This window comes from Salvia hispanica, chromosome 2 (assembly GCF_023119035.1).
Source record: "Salvia hispanica cultivar TCC Black 2014 chromosome 2, UniMelb_Shisp_WGS_1.0, whole genome shotgun sequence".
Lineage (NCBI taxonomy): Eukaryota > Viridiplantae > Streptophyta > Magnoliopsida > Lamiales > Lamiaceae > Salvia > Salvia hispanica.
In genome coordinates, this window is record NC_062966.1 from 11,844,316 (window position 1) to 11,868,776 (window position 24,461).

The following is a 24,461-nucleotide window of genomic DNA, read 5'->3' on the forward strand; positions in this document are numbered from 1 at the left end:
AAGCAAACAATAAAATAGAACCAAGCGCATCTATCATAAATACACAAGGTTCTGTATATGTAGCACAACAAGCAAGCACCACAGTAAATCAAAGCACTTAAAAAGGCTTAATTATGTGTCATTACTAAACAAAGCACTTAAAAAGGCTTAATCAAACGTCATTGCTATGTATGATTTTCTACGGCACCTCGTAAACAGAATTGTATCCTTGATTTTTTCCCAACAAAGCAACCAACACAATAAAAACACGCAATTCCAAATGCTCAACCAAACATCAGGAAATCTCAGAACCAGGGTCTACACATTCCCATATTTCAAAAGAAAAACAATCAAACACCGATTCATACAAATGCAATCCAGAAACTGGGTAAGCATCAATCACTTAAAGAACCCAAAATAACACATAATGCAATCCAGAATTTTGGAGGAATGGTGGTGATAATCGGTGTGAAAATAACCAAGAGCATGATAGTCACTACGTAATAAACCTTAAAAAAATCACTAAGTAGTCAGACTAGCCAATAATGAAACAGAAATCGAACCAACGAAGAAGACGCAGGCATTAACGACGGGCAGCAAACTTCAAGCGCCGAACTTGGAGAAAGTGTTGATGGGGCAATCGTAGACAGTAGCGAAAAGCAACAGAAAGCGCTAACGGGAAGATTTGGAGAGAACAGCTGCAGACTAAGGTTTGCTTATATTTATGAATAAAATCGGTAGGTGATCGGATGGGGAGATTTGGAGAGAGAAAGGTCGACTAGGGAAAGAGAAACGATTCAATTTTCAAGTAGTGGGAGAGCGTTATAGCTGAGTGGAAGATAGGTTATGAATCAACGCCCAAATTTACCGGGATTTTTCATTCCCGTTTTGGTTTTAATTTCAATGGAAAGACAAAATTATCCTGGTAAGCCACAAATTGTGAACAACCAAGCATTCCGTACTCTATTTCTACAGTTCAATCTCAGTCATCTATATAGGAGATCGGACGGCTATAAATGGTGTTACATTGTCACTTTAATTAAGGTAACACCATAGTGTGCCCCTATTCTACTATATAATATATATTATTAATTTTATGAGTCATATTCTAATGCTTATAGCACCCTAATCCAAAATCAAGACTAAATCTCCACCCTTGGATTTTAAAATGAGTGGATGAGATTAAAGCTCACAAATCTCAATAAATAGTAGACAAAATATCAATAAAAGGGTAATATCGTCATTATGTTATCATATGATAATTTTCGTGAGTGTTTTTTTATATCAACATTGTGTATTACAAATATCAACAATATGACATTAGAATATCAACACAAGAACAAGAAAATATCAACACATTTTTATTGAGATTGGACATGCATAATATTGAGATTTTGCCTACAATATATTGAGATTTTTTTGTGCATTTGTTGATAAAAGCTGCTTATCAACATGTACGAAAATTGAAATATAATTTATCAAATTTCATCACCCGAACATCGTCGGAACATATGCAATTGAGATCTCGTTGGAATCCTTATTAAATTATCTTTAATTTGATATATTTTTTGCTAAAAAATAATTTAAATTGAGAGAGTTACGTAAATTTAAAGATTTGAGATGATTTTGAGGAGAGAGAAAGTAGTTAGTTATAATTACTATAGAATTTGCCATTAATACCTTTTTAATTTAATTAATAATTATTTAAATTTAAAATATATTACACTTGACATTATATCAACCACAAGATCTTCTAATCTAATGGTTAAAAATTGGTCTCAATTTTGGATTGCTAATTAGTTAGCAATTGATCACCTCCCTTAATTTTATATCATATATATTTTATATATATAAAATAAATAAATTATATATATATATATATATATTTTCGGTTTTTCAGATTTTTCGGTTTATTCAATTTTGTTCGGTTTTCGGTTTCGATTTTTTGAATTTTCGGATTCGGTTCGATTTGAATTTTGAATTAAATTTGATTTTTTGAATTTTGATTCGATTTGGGGAAAAAACCGAACCGAAACCCGAATGCTCACCCGGTCACCACGTATATGTTGTTTCTATCACAGACATACTACAATTCATACACAAAATATTGTAGTAAGTCGCATTACAAAAAGTTTTTTTATCTTATAAAATAAAGAAAATGAAAATTGGTTAACCTGAAATGGATCCAACTACTGAAATATTGTTAATACAGGATTCATATTTCGACCGCCGCGCCTCCGACTGAAAACCTGCCAAAACCCAAATCAATAAACCTGAGCAGTTACATATGTGGTGATGAACATGAACATTCAATTATGCATCAATTTCTGCATTCCCAAATCTTCCGTGCAATCCGCCCCCAACATTTAACTGCCAAATCAAACTTCTCCTCATTTTCCGACCATGCTCTCGACGATTCCATCTCGAATAAAGTGCTCGCCCTCATCAACTCTCAACGCCCCATCGAACCCGCTCTCGCCGTGCTATCTCCGTCGCTCAATCGCCAAGTCGTCATTTCAGTCCTCCAATCTCAGGCCCGATTGAACAAGGAACCACTGATCAGCTTCCGATTTTTCATCTGGGCTTCCGATACGGCGCACCTGCGAAGTAGCTTCTCCAATAAACTGATGTTTGACATGCTTTTGAGCAGCGGGAATGTGAATTCGTTGGATTCGTGCTGGGGCCTTCTTGATGAGTTGAGGAATGAGAAGATGAGCGTTTCCGCAGATGCGTTTGCGGTCTTGATTTTGGTTTATTGGAGACTGAAAAACGCGGAGAAAGCGGTGGATGCATTCGGTAAGATGAAGGATTATGATTGTAAGCCGAATTTATTTGCTTGCAATGTTATTCTTCATGTTTTGGTTAAGGAAAATGCGATATTATTAGCACTCGCTGTTTATAACATGATGATTAAGTTGAATATTGATATGGGATGCGATACGTTCAACGTTTTGATTGATGGGCTGTGCAAGAATGGGATGACTGAGGCTGCCCTCAATCTGTTTGAAGAAATGACTGACAGAGGGATTCTGCCAAATAGGATAACATACACAGTGGTAATATCAGGGTTGTGCAAAACAAAGCGGACTAGTGATGCATATAATCTGTTTAACGAGATGGTGAGTAGTGGATGTGAACCTGATTCTGCTACATGCAACACTTTGATTGATGGTTTCTGCAAGCAAGGCCTGATCGATGAGGCCTGCGTGCTCTTGAAATCATTTCATGACGACAAGTATGATGTTGGGATAAAGGGGTTTAGCTGTCTGATTGATGGGTTGGTGAAAGCCAACAGGTTTAGTGAGGCAGAGGTGTTGTTTCAGAAAGTTATTCAGGTAGGGTTAGACCCCGACATTGTCTTGTACACTATCATGATGCGTGGATTGAGTGATGCTGGAAGGATGAATGATGCAGTTAGTATGTTGAGGGATATGCTACGGAGAGGCATAGTTCCCGACACTCAATGTTATAATGTGTTGATCAAAGGGTTCTGCGATTTAGGGTTGTTAGATGATGCTGAATCTCTCAAGCTAGAGATTTCTCGGAACAATCAGATCCCTAACATGTACACTTTCACGATTCTTATCCGAGCTTTCTGCAGAAACGGTCTGCTGGTAGAGGCTCAGCAGATTTTTAATAGCATGGAGAAGCTAGGATGTTCTCCTTCTGTTGTGACGTTCAATGCCCTGATTGATGGGTTGTGCAAGGCAGGGAAGCTCGAGGAAGCACAGCTAATGCTGTATAAAATGGAAGTTGGGAGGAGCCCATCATTGTTTCTTCGCCTTTCTCAAGGTGCTGATCGCATCCTTGATACTGCAAGCCTACAGAAGAAAGTTGAAGATATGATGGAGTCTGGCTCGGTTTTGAATGCTTACAAGCTTCTGAAGAAGCTTGCTGCCAGCGGGGTCGTCCCAAATGTGGAGACGTACAACACTTTGATCTATGGCATGTGCAGCGCGGGGCACATCAATATTGCTCTTAAGCTCTTGGAGGAACTCCAGCTCAAGGGCTTGTCACCGGATTCTGTGACATATGCAACACTCATATATGCGCTCCTAAAGGTTGATAGAGATGGTGATGCGTATAAGCTCTTTGAACAGATGAATGCAAATGGATGCAAACCTAGCTCGTCCGTGTATAAAACATTCATGAGTTGGTCTAGCAGGAAGAAGCAGATGTCTGTCACCATTAGTTTCTGGTTAAAGTACTTGAAGAGCCGAGCTGGTGTGAAGGCCGAAGTATTACAATCAGTTAAAGAATGTTTCGAGAAGGATGAATTTGAGCAAGCTGTGAGAAGCTTACTTGAGATGGACATCAAGTTGGCAGATTTTGATTCAACATTATATGACATATGGCTGACCGGACTTTGCCTAGCTAAACAAGTAGAGGAGGCTCAGAAGGCGTTTGATGCTCTTGAGGAGTTCAACGTGCCCGTTTCTCCCCCTTCGTGTGTGCTGGTGATTCGCGCTCTATGCTTCAAAAGAGAACTCAATAAAGCGGTCGATGTCTTTCTCTACACCCTGCAGAAAGGCTACAGACTTAGACCACAGCTCTGTAACAGTTTAGTCGTGTCGCTTCTCAAATCTAAGGATAAAGTGATAGTTGCTTTGGAGCTTCTTGACAGAATGAAATCTGCTGGTTATGATCTGAACTCTCATCTTTATCCAAGAACAAAATCTCTTTTGCCCCACATTTATAGTTTGCTGAAAGTGGACAACGCAGCAGCTTCATAGTTTTATTGTACAATTTGAATCATTCTGATAGATTTGGTGTTAGTTTCTTCTCTTAGCTTTACAATTTTTGGGTAATGGAGGCTGACAGATGTTTTGAATGCTGAGAAAATGATAGGAGTGATTGGCAATTCCACATCTCATTTTTGTAGCTCTGTATCTAATATTCCCTCATTGTGTTGTATGAAATAAGGACACAGGTTTTTTTTTGACACTTCAGAATTCTCGGACTAACACAAAAGGATCACCTTAAGGCGCCCATTTCATAGCTATTGAGAATGGATTAAGTCAGATGATTCTACCATTTCATAGTAACTTTTCCTTTTTCTGCTGCTTCTAAAATTCAAAATTGTTTATTTCCCATGATTTGTGTACATATAGAAAAGTAAATAGTAGAAACAATATGGCAATGTTGCAAGAATCAACAAAAATAGTGACTAAAATAAAATCATGTATTATAGTTAACGGTAACAACATAAAAACTATGTAATGAGAGTGAGACGTATATCTATATATCTCTATACATAATCTTTTTTCCTCAACTACAGCCTACAGCCCCCCATCAAAATGCTGCAGAACCAAATGCTATAAAAAAGCCTCAACAAAACCCTAGATGTCATAGCTCTCTCACCTACATAGCCCTCGTCCGAGAATTTTCTCTATCAACCCATTGCAGATTTTCGCCTGTCAACTCATTTTCTGTGCTTCCTGTTGTTCTGCCCATGGCTGATTTTGCCCATTCCCCCTCTCCGAGCACAGTTGATCCTCAGTTCTTTCTTGCTGATTTTGTGTGTTTTGGATTCCTAGAAGCAGCAGCATGAAGGTTGCGTTCATTGCTCTTAAACGCTGACCTCCCTTTCTGCTTCTTCTCTCCACCGGAGGGCTTCCCCGTGAACCGTTTTGCACCACCATCTTGAGGTCTGTTCGACTCGCCCTTTCTGAAATTGGTGCGATCAGAGTGCCCAGTGCTCTGTGAGGAATTTCCATTGTTCTTTTGGTTGTCCCTTTTCTTCCAAGGTCGCCCAGTGTATCCTTCTTCCTTGGACGAGATGGCAGATTCATCTCGTTTCCTTTTCTCCTGCCTGGAAAAATAGGTAGTTTTATTATCTCAAGAATGGTTATGGGAACAGAATTTCTGACCAATAAAAATGTAAGATTTGAGATGAAGGAAGAATCGAACCCCTTAAGAGACTTATCAGAAGGTTCCGGCCTGTTCTTGCCATGACGATTCTGCAGCAAATATATAACATAATTAAGTGTGCGGCACAGGGCAACGAAAGAATGTTTCTGAAATAACAAGAACTAGGGAACATTTTTGGCTTCGGACAGCAGCAATTTATTCGTAAACTAAAATACTAAAAGCACTATTGGGAAAAGACTCGTTCATGTGGGAAGAGGAGGTACCTCTACAACACCCTGCACAAAGTCCTTGTATTTTTCAGGTGCAAGGGCCTTCACATTGGCACAACCACACTTCCTCATTAAAATCTCCAAGATCACAATTATCTGCAAGAAATAAAAGCAAGTATTACAACAGCATCTTTCAACAGAAAAAAACAGCAGCAGTTCAACTAGTCAGCATATACCAATATTTTGCTACTACTGTTCAAGCAACTAATGTTCGAGCGAAGGCCAATAGTCAAAAACCTTTTCTTTAAAATGATAGCGTGAGACAGATGACCAACGAAGAATTCCATCCATGATTTCAGAAAGAGAATGGTGCAGATCATTTGGAGTAAGCGATGAAACTAACACCTTTACGAAGCCTAAAACAGCCTGTTCAATTTAGATCGAGCATTCATTATCAAAGAAAATAACTGAATAGTTTATGTTGATGTCTTCAGTCAGGGAAAACTCACTTTTATAACCTCAATTGCTTTGCTGTGTAACAATTCCATAACCGAGGGGAAAATATCAGGCATTGTAACACAGATATCGGGATCACTGTAAACTAAAACCGAGAGTGCAGATACCACACCACTCTTTATATGAGGAGAAGAACCTGAAAGATACCCTGCAATCTGCACATAGCAGCATCAAATTAGAAGTAGAGCCTATTTTTCCCAATTTGGGATAACCCAGTAACTTTGCTTCATAAGGGAGTCCACAAAACAATTCAATATATAAAAATTACTCATAATAGTATATCACAGTTCAAGCTTGTATGGCTTTCTTCCCAGACGTAAATCACAGTATATAGCTATATTAAGTATGCCTTTAATCCACCAAGGGACAATTTTACCATCATAATCGGCAATGGGTATTTGTAGTTGATTGAATCATAGAAATTCAAGATCAATGGTAACATGACTGGTACATAAGTTATGAGAAAGTAAGGATAGAAATCAAATATATAGTACTCCCTCTGTCACTAAAAAGTATGAACATATGGCTTGGCAAGAGTTTTATGTATAGTTTGTTAAGTGAGAGAGAGAAAGAGGGAGAGTGGGCTCCACATCATTAGTAGTGTTGTGTAATGGTATACGTTGTAAATAAAATGATGTGTATGGGTAATGTGTTGTTTAAATATTCCAAAGTAGAAAGTTCATACTTTTCAGAGACGGACTAATAAGGAAATAGTTCCTATTTTTCAGGGACGGAGGGAGTAGTATATGATAAGGTTGCACGCACCATAGTTATAAGTTTGTGATAGAGCTCTTTTGAAGAAGAATCAGTTGAACTTCTCAACTTGGAACTTAATCCATGTAAAGCATCATAAGCTGCCTTTCTGCCTTCTTCCCTGGACTGAGCATTATAAACTTATGCTTAGACGCTTAGTTTAAGAAATATAGCAGCAAGGAAAAAGTATGATATTCAATAGAAACTCAAAAGTAAAAACATTCAAATAATCCCATACTAACACAAAGAAACACAAATGAGTCAAAAAGGCAGTATGTATACACAGAACTCGGTAGTTTCAATGCATAGCCTTGCTTTGCATGGACTGTCCTCATTGGGCATGCAGACTTTGTAGCCTTTAACTTGCAAACTCAATGGAACTTTCCTTGACATACCTAAATAGCTTATCATATTCCTTACCCAATGAAAGTTTGCCACTCATGCTAAAAGAACACATATAAATACTTCCAAAACTTCCTTATCGACCCATCTTCTCTGGTTTCGAAGCTTTTTAAGATGGCAAAAAAGGCAAAACTGAGATACTTAAGAGGGAAACAGACCAGCAACATGTGAAAGCTTGATTGGTATACCAGACACGAATTTTGTACTTCAATCTTTGATACTCCCTCTGTCCCATTAGAAATGCAACGTTTTCCTTTTTGGGTTGTCCTACTAAAAATGAAACGTTTCCTAAAATGGAACCATCACTCTCTCTACTTTTTCCTCTCTCTTACTTTACTCTCTCTTCATTAACTCACAAAACAACACTTGCATAAAATCCTGTGCCGGAAACCAAATGTTTCATATTTATTGGGACGGAGGGAGTATTTCCCAAGTTCCAGTTTCATGAAAAAAATGCTTTAAACAAATCTTAAACAATCTTAGAAATCTGATCATAGAGATTAGCGAATAAAACATCAAACAGCAGAAGTAGCTCTTACATCTTTTAACATGAGAATGATCTCATTCAGGATAAGGAATGCCTTTGTATTCTCCTCATCCGGGTTTTTCTGCAGAGTAGGAGTGCATCTTATCTATCAAGTTTCAATCTAAAAGGAACCCAGAATAATAAATGGATCAGTAGATCCACTGTATAGAATATAATAACTGCAAAATAGCTAGCCTACCGATAATGCATGAATTAGCAAGGTCTGCAAACAGGCAAAACGGCTTTTAACCAATTCAATGTTTTCTGAAGGCTTCATTCCAGCCAACAAATCCATCACCACATCAAATTCTGTAGAGCAGAATGAAGAATGTTTCTGCACAGAGGATGGTATAAGAATAATTCAATAACTGTTTCTTTAAAAAATATACAGCAATAATATAACAACAAACCTCAAGAATTTTGCTGAGAGTTTGATATGCTTCCATCGGACTGACCACATCACTTGCCTAAAATCCAAAAATTCTTGTCATAATAGCATATCATATAAATGTAGATAATAAAGTAAAAAGGAATCAACTAACCTGCAGATAATGCTTAATAAGAGAAAATAGTATATTAACTAGATCAGTATCACATCCCTCAACTATGCAAGATGCAAGGTCCAGTATTAAACACCTACAAAAAAATAGACAGATCGACATCAACAACATACAAAATATTAGATTCAATATCTTCATTCCCATACATGTAGACATGGAAAAGTCAAACCAGGGACAAGGACGAGAAGTTGAATAGCATATCCATAATCTTTCACAGTAAGATAAATTCTTTATTTTGTTATCACCTGTCTACATCAGTACCAGCACTCTCTTTTTCTTTGGATGTAACATCAGCAATGATTTCTAATTTTCCATGTTCACCAGCATCATCCAGTAGCTTTAACTTCTTAAGTGAAGCAATAAATATGTCTTTGGTTACCGAAGGATCACATATGGATACCAAGCAGCTGATTGCTCCCTAAAAGTCATTAAAGAATGAATGAATTACTAGTCAGATACCACAGGAAACTTCTCAAGACCAGCATCAGAAACAGGAACCAGGAGAAAAGAGACATATATACAATACATGCACATCAACTGTAGTAGTAAGAAATCATATCCACTGATAGGCAATGTCAACCTGTAGATGTTCCCGAGTCTCTGGAGTGCACTCAAATAGCACATCAACTAGAGGCAAAAGCAACTCTTTGGCGCCCAAAGACAAGGCCTTAATATTCTTGCTCGCCATCTTTTTGGAGTAGACATGTCTTATTTCATAATCTATTGCAGCGTTAACACTTCCTGAATTGTGAACATCAGTCAACTGTGCAGGCCCAACATTATCAGAGGCAAGCACTCTTCTATTTTCATTTACTAGTTCCTACAACAAAAATAATCAGTTAAAACATAAAGATTAAAATTGGCGAGCAGAGTGTTGGAATATCAGAACTGTACCTGCAAACTGACGGCAATATTCTCAATCATGAATGAGTCCTTCTTGAGAAAGGGGATTAAGAGTTCAGAAAGTGAGGGAAAACTCTGATATGTATCAATAGGCCAGTGGCAAAACACAGGCAACAAACCCCAACACCCATGGGCATAAGCCTGCAGATCTTGGCCAATTACTAGATTTTTAACTGTAAAGGAGCAAAAATTCAAATTCAAGAGATCAAAGGGAAAAACCCAATTTATAAGGATTCATTATTTACCAAGCTATATAGATTAAAGACAGTGACAAAAAATTGAAGGAAGAGGTTTACATCCGCAGACAAATCAAAACAAAGATAAATCTGTACACACGACATTACTTTCTAAATTATGAAGCCAGACAATTCAAAAGAATTGTCACAAAAGGAGCAATGAATGCCAACATTAGACATGCAGATCAACTATATACTTAATTGTGCCATTGTTGGGATCAAGAGGCGCATGCTATGATGGATGTATGATGGAGTCTCAATACAATTGTTGGTTTATCTTAGCAACTCGTGTGTTCACTTCTTGAAAAAGATATTGAAAAAGGTTGCTCAGTAATCATAACTAACACCACATGTGACAAGTATTTATGGCAGTGATATTATTGGAATCTTCAGAAATACATATGCTTTATATTAAACGAAAAATTGGTAAGTAGATTCACATGTTACTATGCATCAGACGAGAATAAGAAAAACTTTAGGTTCACTTTGCAATATACCTTTATTAGATCCCTTCTCAAAGGATTCAGCCAGAGGTATGATGTGCTCTATAAAGAATTGTAGTGACGATCCAACAATATTTTTCTTTAAAATTGGTATCAGCCAAATATTTGAACAGGAAAAATCTTTTGTATTGAGGGAAATTGGTATAAGAGAGAGTAATATCTCTGGTCCCATGGCAACAACAGCAGAGCCGATGCAGTCTTCGAGCTGCACAAATGAAGAAAATATGAAAAGCTTAACTGAAACAACCAAACTAGACTATGAAAGAATGAAATCTACTTGATAGCTACAAAAGAACATGCAAGCACTGCAAAGGAAAACCAAAACAAAACTCATGTACAGTCTTCCAAAGAAATAGAGACCAAGTTACTTAAATAATGATATCAATTAAGATTTCTCCAGCACTGCAAGCACTGAACAAATGTTTCTCCAGGTCCAAGTTCAAGGTCTAAATAAATCTTAATGTAACCAGATATAAAATTGTCAGATTTCCAAGACAAAAAAGAAATTGTTTCTGTCAAACTAACAGGCTATAAAGAAAACTATAAGAAAAGGTAACCAATTCAAATGTCATACCACCAACCAAACTTGTGGTGCTATAATGCATACACCACATAGTTATATAAGCAAATATAAAAAAGGTACAACTATAATTTCACAAGGCACAACCAGCACATAACCAACCAGCATTGAGAACTTTCTGATTATAAAGTATAAACAAAGTTTGTGGGAAGAGGAAGCTCACGTGTTTAACTTCTGAAGTACTAACAGAAGTAGTATTCATCAAATCAGCGAGTTTAAGAAGTATAGGCCTCATATAGATATCTGACATCTTACCTGGAGCACAAACATTTAAAGAATAGTATTAAAATACAGGGAAAAAACATTATTCAACAACTATGTATGAGAAATTGAAGATTCAATATAAAGATTAGGAATTAATGGGTAGACCAGACACAACTAATGATTGATCAAAAGTAACCAAAACTTGGTGCAAATACAGTCAATAGAAATGTAAGTGATGCTGCGGAATTTATCTGTTGTCTCACTGCAAGCAAAATAACACACGGAAATGGAAAATTTCCAAAACTGTCTTTAAGGATAAAAAAATCCTCTTCCAAGACTATTAATAAGAACCAACTCGCACTTGAGGAAGCACATCAAATTTATCCGGAGCTCAAACAAAGGCCAATTTTTACAGGTTTTATTGGATACAACCAACTGATTTATCTAACACCCAAAAGTTTTTACACCGTGCATCACCTGTAAATAAATAGACAAAGTAATCTAAAAATAAAAATTACAGAATACATCAAAGTGATACTCCATATTTTCTATGTTGAAACTCAGATACTTACCAAGTTTGAGGAACAGAGAAGAAACTACAGACAATAAGTGTTTGTTTAGAATTGGAGATGAAGAACACAGCAAATTGTAGAATTTGGTGCATCCAGCTTGTACTGATTTAAACTCTGCACTGTGAGTTGTATCATCACCCTTTTCTTTGTTTTCCATTGTTAGCAAACGTTTTCCATCAATATGCTGATCCATCAGTTCTCTGACAATGAGTGAAGCCTGTAAAGCCACATTATCTCTGGGGGAAGATAAAAGACCTGATAGGAATGTTTAAATAGTCATCTTCAAGAATATGTTCAAACAGAATGATACTGCAATTTAAAGCGGCTGTAATTGTTTGGGACATCACCAAGAAGATAGAACGAAATACCCGAAAGGGAATCCTCTATCTCTTTGTCTCAGTACACAGGAATCTAAAGAGTAACTTGTCAAGTGTCAACTAATTAATCATAAAACTGGAACTCCTCTCCATTACTAACATTTAGGGGGCAGAAAAATTGTAACTTGACAAATATGCTCCTTCCATTTATCTACCACAACTTTCCTTTTGGATCAAGATGTATCACATATGTCTTGAGAAAATTAGCACGGAATATGCCTAACTCATAAATTCACAGGGAACTCAGAGCAGCATCGAATAAAAGATAACATCAAAGCCTACCTGCTAAAGCTTCAATCAACATAGGGAAAACGGACTCCCATTGATCTGTATCACCATTGTGAAGTCTTCCTAGAACAGTTTTTGCCAAATTTGCAGCAAACAACACGCTCTCAGCTGGGTTCTTTTCACCCAGAGCTATGTAAGAGGTCAGTAGCCTAAAGATGTCTTCAGCATTCGAGATTATAACTTTAGTTTCTGAAGTTTCAAATATAGCTGCCATGACATCGAAGACATGCCTTGCCGCTACCATGGATTGGGAACTCGGGATCTTCAACAATATTGAAAGCACCTTCTCGCGGACCTTGGGTGAGAGATCTGGAATAACATGCTTCATTATGTTCAGTAAATGAAGAACTTCTTGGTGCTCAGACCTCGATATTAACTCATGCCTGTTTCCATCAACTATTTTTGAATTGCTAGTTTCTGCGGCCGATGGCATGTGACGTTTGAGCAACGAGTAAATTGATTTACTCGCCTTCTTGGAGATAGAAGAGTGCTCCAACAACTTGAAAACTTTCAAGAGACAATCCTGAGCAGATTTCCTTACCTGAAACCAAGATCAAAGACATAATAAGAGAAAACACATTTCCTTCCTAGCTTTTATTGCATTATATAACTGGGCGAAACATTCTACACTGCAACATAAACGTTATTCATACTAACCTTAGGCCGCTTATCAATCGAGAACCTCAAAAGCCACTCGAACCCTAGCCCAACCGAGCCCCACTCCTTCAAATTGCAGAATTCCGCAACCAAAACACCCACACACTTCACTACAGCCCTGAGACCAGAAGTTCCCAATTTACCACCACTCTCCTCAACTAATGTCACCAAAACCTCCACGGCCTCGTGCGCTTTCTCTGGCTTGATTTCGCCTTTACCGACCAAAGGAAGCACAATTGAAATGAAAGAAGTGACTGCACCGAGAGCATCGGCGTCTAAGTTCTCATAATTGGAGAGAGAAGTGATTGCAGCAGCGAAGTATGATATCGGCGTAAGGGGCATAGAAGCTGACTGAATGATGGAGCGGGTGGCGGCGGCGGTGGCGCAGAGGTGGCGGTGCTGCGCAGCTGAGGAGCGAGCGTAGCGGGTTAGAAGCTGTTGGCATATGTCAGCCTCTGCGACGAATGACTGTGGTGCTTCAAGGGCGGCGTCGTCTTCCATTACGGCGGCGGAACCAAGTAAATTGAGTTGAGCGGTGGCAACTGCCTGAGAAAAAATGGGTTAGGGTTTATTAGGGGTTTTGGAAGACGATCTTCAAATTGAAGTATTGAACCCTACCCAATTGCATTACATTGATTTAGAGATATTTTTCCAAAAAAACAAATTGATAGTAATAAAATTTTATTAATCATATCCGTACAAAAAAAAGTTTATGATACGCATATATACTATTTTAAACTAATATAAACGGACGTTTACAATATGGGTAATTTGTTCTTATTTTAAATTTAGAGAGTGAATTTCGAATTTGGTTACTGGATGGGAGTGCTTAGGGGTGAGAATATGGGTATCCGTGAATATCTGATCCGAAAAAACCGGGTATCCAAATTTAAAAATCATCTAAATGTCTATCCAGAACCTGACCCGATATATATTCGGGTACTCCAATACCCGCCCCAGGTATCCATACCCGACGTATCGAGTACCCAAATACCCGATTCTTTACATGTGTTAATAACTAATAAACAAAATCAAATTTTTTATAATAATATTAATATAGAAATATTTAAATTTACTAATATTTTTAATGTTGTATTTATTTTGTAGTATAAAACTTTTAAAAAAAGGGTCACTTTTATTTTAAAGTATACGATTATATTTATGGGGATTAGCTATGCATATGTAAGTAAAATAATAAAACGTACGCATTTAATTAAACTAGTTTTACCACCCGTGCTATGCACGGGCCAAGTGATTTTCAAAATATAAGAAAATATCTTTAACAAAAATTAAATAAGAATAAGGAATATATAGGAAATAAGTAAAATTATTGAAAATAAAGAATAGAAATTATTTATATTTTGCATTCAAAAGATTATAAAGATTTACAAAACAAATGATCAAGATAACAAATGAACCATTTTATATTTAGCATATAATTTTGATGGCAAGTAGCATTTATTATGTGATAAATAAAATTAAAGGATAAAATAAAAGGACATGAGAGAAGTAGGACAAGGGAGAAACGAAATGCCCTTTAAATACTTGTGACTAAAGTAGGCACTAAAGTAATTTAAATACTTCATTATAAATTCGAAGAACAACATATAGAATTCAAAATCTGATTTTCGTAACAAAAACGTTACAAACATCTCTCTAATATAAGTAATTCATACATTTTGAAAGACTTCTTTGTATACAACTTCTACTGCCAATCTCATCCCCGCAAACTAAAATCTTCAATCCTTCACGACTTGTGACTCTAGATATAGCAACATAAAGTTGTCCATGACTAAAGACTGGTTTTCTCAAAAATAATCCAACATGGGACAATGATTGGCCTTGACTTTTGTTAATGGTCATTGCATATGACACAGCCAAAGGAAATTGATGTCGTTGGAATTTGAAAGGTAGCCTCGGATCAGACGGTATCAATGACATGCGTGGAATCAAAACCTTGTCACCAATATTTTGACCCCCCAAAACACGCGCCTCCAAAACATAATCACCATCATTCGGACCACCAACAACTCCATCACCTACAGAAGCAACCCAAGATGAAAATTCCTTCAACTTAGAAGCTTCAACAGAAGATTCAACACTCAACAGTCTCATGTTCTTAGTCAACCTCAAAACTATACAACTACTCCAAAGATAAGATGAGTTAATGGTGGCATTCACAACATTCTGCCGACTTCCTTTAAGCACAACAAGCAAAATTTGTCTAAAATCACCACCAAAAACTATAGTCTTTCCACCAAATGGTTTGTGCACACTTGACTCACTACACACATGAAGAATATCTCTAAAAGTCCTATCAACGGCTTCTATGCAATGCTTATGAATCATCGGTGCTTCATCCCATATGATAAGTTTCGACCTTATGATAAGCTCCGCAAGATCAGATCCTTGTTTTATATTGCACATAGAATCTTCATTAACATTGATAGGAATCTTAAAACGTGAGTGAGCTGTTCTACCCCCTGATAACAATAGAGAAGCTATGCCACTGGACGCCACATTTTACACAATACCTCATGTCGAACGAATACCCGTTGACAAAGACCTCCAAATGAATGTTTTTCTAGTACCTCCATAACCATAAACAAAAAACATTTTTCCTTCAGTCGAATTCACAGACGACATTATCATATCATGAACATTAAGTTGCTCATCCGTGAACTTTGATAGAAATTCCAAGTGTTCTTTCCTTAAAGCTTCACGATCATAAGACAACTCATCGCTGATCAAAGTATTCTGAAATGATTCAAAATACTGCGGTTTTGGATACGGCATACCATGGTAGTCATGCAAACTTTTACCAACGTTCAGTAGTAATTTCACAATGTTGGCCAACACAATATTCTGAATTTCATCATCATTTAGCACCAAATCTGGAGTACAAAAAATATGCATGTAACATTTTGTATATGAAACAAAAATATATAAAAAATATAACAAAAATAGTTCAGTTCAAAATTACCTGGTAGATTCCTCAACTTTCTTTGATTATAAACAACATCATCGGATAAATGTTTCCAACACTTTTGCCATAAAACATCGGGCCGAGATACAGATTCTGATGACAACAAACTTACAAATAGCAATCTCAGTGAATGTGCAGACGACCAAAAAGAAGCCTCAACAATTCCATCAATATATTCCTTATCATCATCCAACAATCCTAAAGCAAAGCATGCATCTCTAAATGTATCATACTGAACACCATTGACACATCTAAGATCCTCATAACATGTAGCCCCCTTAACGACGTTCAACAAACATCTTAAATAATACATATCACCAGAGCCAGGAGCAACATAAAACAACCTCCCAACCGAATAACGTTGTTTTCTAGGTTGCCAATGATCTTTTTCCACACGAACTTGGTTGGAAATTCACCATATGTCAAATTTCTACCTTCAATGCGTGGTCAAAATCGTCTACCACAAGCATGGCTACCTCAGAAACAGAAGATAGATTATAAGTCCTTCCATCTCTACCTCTTTTACCAAGCAACCTCAATTTCACATTTGGTGCATTATCTTGATTGATCATTTCTTTAGCCAAACGAAAAGACTTCACCAACACATTATACTCATCCAACATAAATTGTAGGTCACATACAATATCAGAATGTAGATTATTAGCATAATCTCTATTCCTGAAATAATAACAACTACATCAAAATACAATAAAAAAAAATTAACTAAAATTTAACAGATAATTCATTTAAATAAAAAGACATACCTCACTGCGACAATTATCATATATACACAATTGAGCAAACTTGGGTAATTCACCACGTAGCGGGAGCATGCTACCAATTAAGTGGTAATTTTGACCGTGTAATCGAAAAACAGGAGGAGAACCACCAGTGTTCACACTATTATCAATTTTACCTCCTAATGAAGTAAAACAAAACATAGAATTATATGAACGAATGTTTTTTAGGAAGTGGTTACTTTTGGCATCGTTGGAGAACATCAAACTCAATAAAACATCAGGTGGTCTGATCATTAGAGGAATCTCAATATTCCCGTTCATACAACAAAGAGAATATCTCGGACTCTTCGGTTTATTGGGTTTACCAAGACGTTCCTCGTACCAAAACAACGCACCACAATGCGAACAGGAGAACGACGCGTCACCAATATCCCAGTAATCTACAATTAAATATTAAAATTCAATTTATTACTCCCTCCGTCCCAAGGTATTAGACCAATTTTCCTTTTTGGGATGTCCCAACATATTAGACTCATTTCTTTTTTTAGCAAAAAGAATCTATCTTATTTTATTCTCCACCTACTTTTTTCTCTCTTCTCTCCCCTACTTTTTCCCTCTCTCATACTTTACTCTCTCCACTTTAACTATTTTAATATTAATTCCTTAAATCATGTGCCCAAAAGAAGTGAGTCTAATACTCCGGGACGGAGGGAGTACTAATTTTATTAACACATTTACAAAAGAATATAAAAAACAAAAAAAATGCTTTATGATGAAATAATTGAATATAAATAATACTTTTAATTACATATTAATATAATAATATTAAAAAATTAAAAACAAAATAGTTTTCAAAAAAGTATACCCACATCGTTAATATTACACAAACATATAGTTAATAAAATTCCATATCAATAGTGATAGAAGATTACCTCCACATTGATACAACGAAGACGAAACAATAGTGTTCCCGTTCAGTTGGTATAACATCACTTATAATAATAGGACTTTCAACGATCCACCAACACTAAAAATTATAATTGTAGAAGCAACCAATAATATAATTCAAAAGTTAAAATAATTATTCCAAATGATGAATGCGAGGTGAGAGTTTGGAGAAGCCATGACCTATAGTAAGAGAGATTGACTTATTTATATAATTGTAGAGAAAGTTAACCTAGTAAGTTGTAATTAGTAAATAAATTAGCTCAGCTCTTGAACCTCAAAATGGCTAAACCTAATTTAAAAAATTCTTTAAATAATAAATTGGATATTCGAGTAATACCCATTACCCGATTTATCTTAAATTTCAATATCCAATCTCATACTCAATCCCATAAAATTGGATATTGGGTATCCAATACCCATCGGGTATCGGGTTGGGTACGGGTAAACCCAATACCCAATATCCGTATTCCCACCCCTAGGAGTACTTTACACATTTCGTTAAGATTTCTAAATTTAAAATAATCATTTGAGATATTTAATTTTCCCTCCATTTTTTAAAAATATTAATTATTTTCATTTTGGGCCGTTCCTTTAAAGTAAAAACTTTAGAATGAACCCCACAATCCACTAACTCTACTTTTACTATTTTTTCTCTTCCTCTTTTTTACTTTACTCATTTTTCTTTTCCTCTCACTTACCTTGCAATTTTTTCTCACTTACTTTACCAATTATGTATAAAACTCGTGTCGTTTAAAATGTTTCTATATTTTTTGAATACGAATGGAGTAATTCTCATTTTTACCCTAAATCTTAAAAAAGGTATTAAACACTTTCTTTTTCCTTACTGCGTTCTTGTCATAGTCTCATTATCTCACTCTTCACTCTCTCTTTTCACTATTTTTTTCTCTACTCTTTTTTCATATGATTTTATTACAATTAAATTTTTATTATTTAGGAATATAAAATTGTATAATTTCTCCTTGATAGTATAAATCTTTCTGCTGAGATTAAAAATTCAATATTTCAATATTGTGCAAGTGTGATTTAATACATGTATAATTTTACATAATACTATCTTTCAATAAGCTACAATGACATTAATTTTTTGGAAGAAAATAATCTAATTTTTAGCTGAACAATTATAGTTTAAGATTTAATATAATTCCTTCGTTTTTTAAAAATAAAAACTTTGCAAGTGAAATGTGTTTTAATGTAAAATTGGTAAAGTAAGAAAGATGAAAAAAAAATTAAATAAGAGAAAAAAAAATAGTGAAATTAGTTTTAGTAGAATGTGGTGTCGATTTCCTAAAATGAAAGAATGTTTATTTTGAAAAGGGAGAGAGTATGAAAGAGTGAAAAGAATGCGTAAGAAAGAAAATAGACGAGAGAAATAAGCCGAAACACAGTTCTGCCTATTGGGCTTTGAAGCTAGTGTACTTTAATAGAAGGCCCAATATAATTAATATTCTACAAACAGTTACCAACTCCTTTAATTTCTTTTTGAGGCCCAATAGCAACATAAATTATTTAGTAAAAAAGTTGCAACCGATTACCGAATTAACAAACAAGCTCGTTAACTTCGATACGATTGAATTCTTTAAAATAATAATTGGTCATTATTAAAAAATACAGTAAATGCGTAAAGTTGTAACCCCTGTCAAGACAAAGTCAAATACTATGAGATTTGGAAATATATTCTCCACAATTCCTGTCTCTCCATACTCGATTCGCATTGGGGTAACCCCTTACTTTAAAACTATCTTAATTCACAAATAAAGCTGTTGTGGTATAAGTGCATATACACTATTTTATTATAAGACAAAATATGTGGTTTATAATATTAGTAGTAGCCTTATTTTGGGGAAATAGTTCAATTCGAGGTGTTATAAAATTGGTATAAGAGCCGGTCAAATGCTCCAGTCCACCCAGAGCATTATGTGTGGTTATGGGTCATCGGCGGTGGTGGTATGGGCTGTCGTGGATGATGAATTGAAAATGTGGTGATATGTTGTGATATGAGTGTGTGGTGGTATGGATCACCGTTGATGATGGATTGAAAATAAGGTCATATGAGTGCGTGGTGGTAACTGGTATGGGCTGTTGTGGATGATGGATTGAAAATATGGTGATATGTTGTGATATGAGTGCATCACGTGTCATTTATGTCTATCACATAGGTGTATATATATTTATATCGAGAATGAGTAATATTTGGTTATATTCATATATACTACTCCTATAATAAAATAGGAATTTAATTTTTTTATTAGGCATAATAAGTACAAGAATTTAATAATTTGTGTAGTTACTTAGGTCGATTTATGGAGAGGCCATATATATTGGATTCATCAATTAGTTAAGTCTTGTAATTCCATTTCATAATAAAACACATTTGACATCAATATTTTAGTATCAAAACATAAATAAATAGTAATAATAACTTAATGTTTGTTAAAGTGCTCGTACGCTACCAATTATCGACACTCTTCAACACAAAATTCAATGAAAAACAATGTTTTAAAAATCCCTTGTAGTATATATATTATTAACATAGTTTATTACTCCATATATACTAAATAATACTCCAAACTTATTAATAATTCATGTTTAATTTATGTATTAACTAATAATACTAATATAGTATATATTTATCCAAATTAACTAAAAATTCATGTTTATTTTTATATATTGTCTATAATATTATTTCACCACATAAATATTTTTAAATTAATATAAATTTTATTTATTTATATATGAAAAATATTGTACTTTTTTAGTTATTCTAATTAATAATTTATGTATTTAGTTATTATTTAAATTTTATCATTCACTTATTTTAAATGCTCTTCATATTTAATTTATATACAAAGTTTAATAGTATATGTTTTTGTTATATATTACTAATTATAATTTATCACTCATTAAATTTAATATAGTTTGTATGGATATATTTAATTATATATATTTGCAAGGTAAAACGGTTTGACCAGTGATTGAATCGGTCGGACCGGTTGAACCGTGAACCAGTAGCCTCACCGGTTCACCGGCCGATCCGATTTTTAAAACATTGATGAAAAACTTCTTTTTATTTCAACCGTGGAGATATTCTATAAGTAATATTATCGGGAAAAATGAATGAAACTTACAAAAATAGAAATTAGAGTTTTTTTTATTTAAAGTCGTGACAGCATTAACTTGTGTAGGTATATCTGGATTGGATCGGAACCATTAACTAATGGGACCAAATACTTTCATTGTATTAAAAAGGAAAATTAAAGCTACTCGAACTACGCAACAATATAGTAGTAGTATCAAATAATGTATGTATGCGCATGATAGCTTCCAATATTTTAATACAACCATAATGCGTAACTGTGATGATAGATACACATTTAATTTTTTCTTTGTTTTGTGAAAGTAACAACGTCGTATTAATATTGTTGATAACGACAATCTTACAAGTATTCATCCTAGTATATGCAATAAATATGAGCTTCAAATATATTAATTTACTGTTTCACATTAATACATAGCCTATCAAATATTTATATAGTTGTGATCAACTTTATGTCTATGCCAAGAATGCCTCATAAATACGTACTAGTAATAGTCTAGAAATATGATATTCTTAAAAGTAGCGGTGGGTATTCGGTCGGTTAACTGACCCCAAAATTCTATCAAAAAACTAACTGGAACCGATCCGATCTTCGGTTCGGTTACTTAATTAACCGACTCGGTTAGAACTGGTCGGTTATCGATTATAACCGAACTAACCGAATTGGTTTATACATATGCATGTGTATTGCCAAAAGGGCTACATTTAGGTACATTCGGTGCAACCTTCCGCATTAAATTATAATTATGAGTAATGTATATTTTAGTATGAACTAATAAAAAGATTAGTAAATCTTATTTATAAGCTAATGAACTATAACCGACTTGAATTAGAATTGGACGAACATAAGAATTTGACAACAAACTATAACCGACTTGAATTAGAATTGGATGAACTGTAAAGTGAGTTCTTGTTTCGGAAATTTGGTAGAAAGGCAAGCAATAGGCTAAGCTAACCATTAGCTTAAAGTATTATCATGTTTTTGTTACTATACCATATATGAATAAAGAGAAAAGGACAGTAACATGAGATACTACATAGAAATTAAAATTGTTTATGGTTTTAACTTTTCATCTACTTTAATTATTATTATTATACTCCTATTTATAAGTAATACATAAATTGTTTAAGCACTTTAAAAGATTTAAACTTTACATGATCTATAATTTAAAAACTTTTCTCCAATAATAAGTGAAGGGTTATTCTATATTTAACATAGTAATGCTTAAACTTTTTATTGACTTTGAGATATAAATTTATAAGTATAATACTATAATTGATAGTGACACAAATTTAAATGGACTTTTTTTTACATTGCAATACGAGACTTTGACAAAATTTAAATATAAATTACAATTTCTTCCATTGTGACAAAGTTTGAAAGTAAATTATAATTTCTTCTAGTATTAAATAAATATATAATTGAAATTAAAATTGAATTTAATTCGGTTATCGGTTATAACCGATAACCGATCGATACCGAACCGATAACTATAAATGTCGGTTATCGATTAACCGATTACCGACCGATTTCAATTTGGTTCTCGGTTAACCGATTAACTGAAAACCGTTTACCCACCCCTACTTACAAGTAATTGTCACTCCTAAAATTTATTATAGCTTAGAATAGCTCAATAGCTTGTTCGCATAAAAATAATTTGGAATTCAAAATTGAAAATAATATTTGATAAATTATTATATACTCCTATAAGGTTATACAAAAATCAAAATGGTTGGCTGCGTTAAATTATGGGATCATCATTAAAATGATCATATGAAAAACTGCGGTCATACATATACTTCATTAAGAAAATAAATATGTACATAGTACTATTAATTTATTTTATTAAGGATTAATTATACTAATCTTATGTAGCGTACACGAGACTCCCCTTCTTCAAATCATAATCTCTGACGTATTGTTCATCAATTGCCATATATACTTGTAGAGTGTATCGATAAATTCTCACAATATCATGATTTCTAATTAAATTAATCACAATTAAATAAGAACCCTTTTATTATGATTTGTAAGTGTCATGCTCAGCCCCATATAATAACCAAAAATCTGATATGTAGTAATATCGTTACTATCATGATGTAAACAGCTCACAAGGGACTTGTGCTCTGGGGACCTCATTATACAAATTTTTATTAACATAGGAGTAGTTTTTTTTTTTTTTTTTTTTTTTTTTTTTTTTTTTTTTTTTTTTTTTTTTTTTTTTTTTTTTTTTTTTTTTTTAATATAGAAGTTTTATTTGAACATGTCGATACAAACAGCTCCAAAAGGATAGGTACTAGGTTAAAATAATTAAGTGAATGAATATGGTTAGAATGTTGGCACATGTTTCGTGGATGATTACAACTATTACTATTACTCTATTAGTCAAAGGATCATCCAAATTCCAACGCCTTTGCATATGCAAATAATTATAATAGTGATAATTAATGTTCTTTCTTTAGAAACCGGAATAACCTACCAGAAACTAGGAGTAGTTTGTTTCCACAAAAATGATCGTCAATCATCAATAAAATTATCAATATATAGTACTATGCATAATTCAAAAAATCAACCAGCATTAAGATTCAAGCGAAATAAAGTCACTAAAACTTTCAAACTGATTAATTTTTTATGTATAAGTTCATACCTTATTCCTACCGAGCTGATTTTCACGCCACAATCAAATATTATTATCTTAACCACTAAAACTATCTTGTCGTATAATTACAGCTTGAATATGAAATCAAGTAATTTATTAACCACATTGGCATGTGAATTTTCTCCTTCCAACCAACCATAAATCAGAAAAATTATGAAAGTATGGACAATTAATAGTATTACTACTATTCTTTCTTCCACGCTCATAAAAGAGTTGTACCTTGAATTGAGAGTACAATATCCAGTCTGAATTTAGTCTCCCACTGCCCTATCAAATTGTGGGGACGTTGTTTCATTTTTTGCTGGATGAATTAAACATAAAATTTATGTTCTTTTGATTTTTGTTTGACAAGTAAATCAATTTTGTTTGCTGGATGAAGCATGATTCCTCCACTGAAATCGATTAGATTTTGCCATTTGGGTAAAGGTGTAGTAAATTTTGTGAATATAATAGACTAGATTCACTCTATTTATTGTTTCCTTTGCAGTGGAAGAAGAAGAGGATGGATAGGTTGAAGAGAGTGTCGGTGTGTTGATTGTAATTTAAGATGCCACCACTACTATTGTATAGTTCAATAATATGAAATTTTGCATTAGTTCAACTCATTTTTAATTCGGTCGGTCTTTGTTGTTACATAAATTTTTATTCACATTTGACTGAAATTATGATTTGTGTCATTCTATATATATGTTTGTGGTTAGAATTAACTAGTCCAATTCGCTTTAGAAATCAAAATTTATTGTGCATCTACATATTTTAAAAATGCATAGAAATAGTACTTATATTACAAAATTAAATACTAGTATAAATAAACGGTTAGTTTTAAAGAAATTAACCTTCTGTCTCTCTAAAGATTGAATGATTTTATAAGGTTCT

At 34.3% G+C, this 24,461-nt stretch overlaps 2 protein-coding genes across 3 annotated transcripts; one reads left to right on the plus strand and one right to left on the minus strand.

Moving 5' to 3' along the window:
* Window positions 1-2,160: 2,160 nt before the first annotated feature.
* LOC125203460 (pentatricopeptide repeat-containing protein At1g79540-like) lies at window positions 2,161-4,923 on the plus strand. Its single transcript, XM_048101807.1, has one exon. The coding sequence runs from the start codon at window positions 2,295-2,297 to the stop codon at window positions 4,710-4,712; it is 2,418 nt and encodes an 805-aa protein (XP_047957764.1). The 5' UTR covers window positions 2,161-2,294; the 3' UTR covers window positions 4,713-4,923.
* Window positions 4,924-5,143: 220 nt separating this feature from the next.
* LOC125205555 (RRP12-like protein) lies at window positions 5,144-13,737 on the minus strand. 2 transcript variants are annotated; one of them, XM_048104581.1, is made up of 18 exons: window positions 13,137-13,736; window positions 12,474-13,020; window positions 11,815-12,069; window positions 11,202-11,293; window positions 10,453-10,663; window positions 9,711-9,892; window positions 9,397-9,636; window positions 9,062-9,234; window positions 8,799-8,892; window positions 8,667-8,723; window positions 8,456-8,590; window positions 8,270-8,338; window positions 7,341-7,454; window positions 6,569-6,730; window positions 6,357-6,485; window positions 6,114-6,215; window positions 5,890-5,939; window positions 5,144-5,791 (listed from the first exon to the last, which is right to left on the minus strand). In XM_048104581.1, exons 1-18 carry the CDS (start codon window positions 13,635-13,637, stop codon window positions 5,476-5,478), a joined length of 3,429 nt encoding a protein of 1,142 aa, XP_047960538.1. In that variant the 5' UTR covers window positions 13,638-13,736; the 3' UTR covers window positions 5,144-5,475. The 2 variants fall into 2 exon arrangements, with proteins under 2 accessions (XP_047960538.1, XP_047960539.1); XM_048104582.1 differs by lacking the exon at window positions 6,357-6,485 and having other exon boundaries at window positions 13,137-13,737.
* Window positions 13,738-24,461: the final 10,724 nt, after the last annotated feature.

What these genes read in the sequence shown, in the direction of transcription:
- LOC125203460 (XM_048101807.1), top strand. Translation starts at nt 2,295, where the DNA reads ATGCATCAATTTCTGCATTCCCAAATCTTCCGTGCAATCCGCCCCCAA.
- LOC125205555 (XM_048104581.1), bottom strand. Translation starts at nt 13,637, where the DNA reads ATGGAAGACGACGCCGCCCTTGAAGCACCACAGTCATTCGTCGCAGAG. An exon ending in AAGCAATTGAGGTTATAAAA is followed by an intron (nt 6,486 to 6,568) that starts GTGAGTTTTCCC and finishes TAAATTGAACAG; the next exon opens with GCTGTTTTAGGCTTCGTAAA. An exon ending in TTGTGCAGGGTGTTGTAGAG is followed by an intron (nt 5,940 to 6,113) that starts GTACCTCCTCTT and finishes TATTTGCTGCAG; the next exon opens with AATCGTCATGGCAAGAACAG.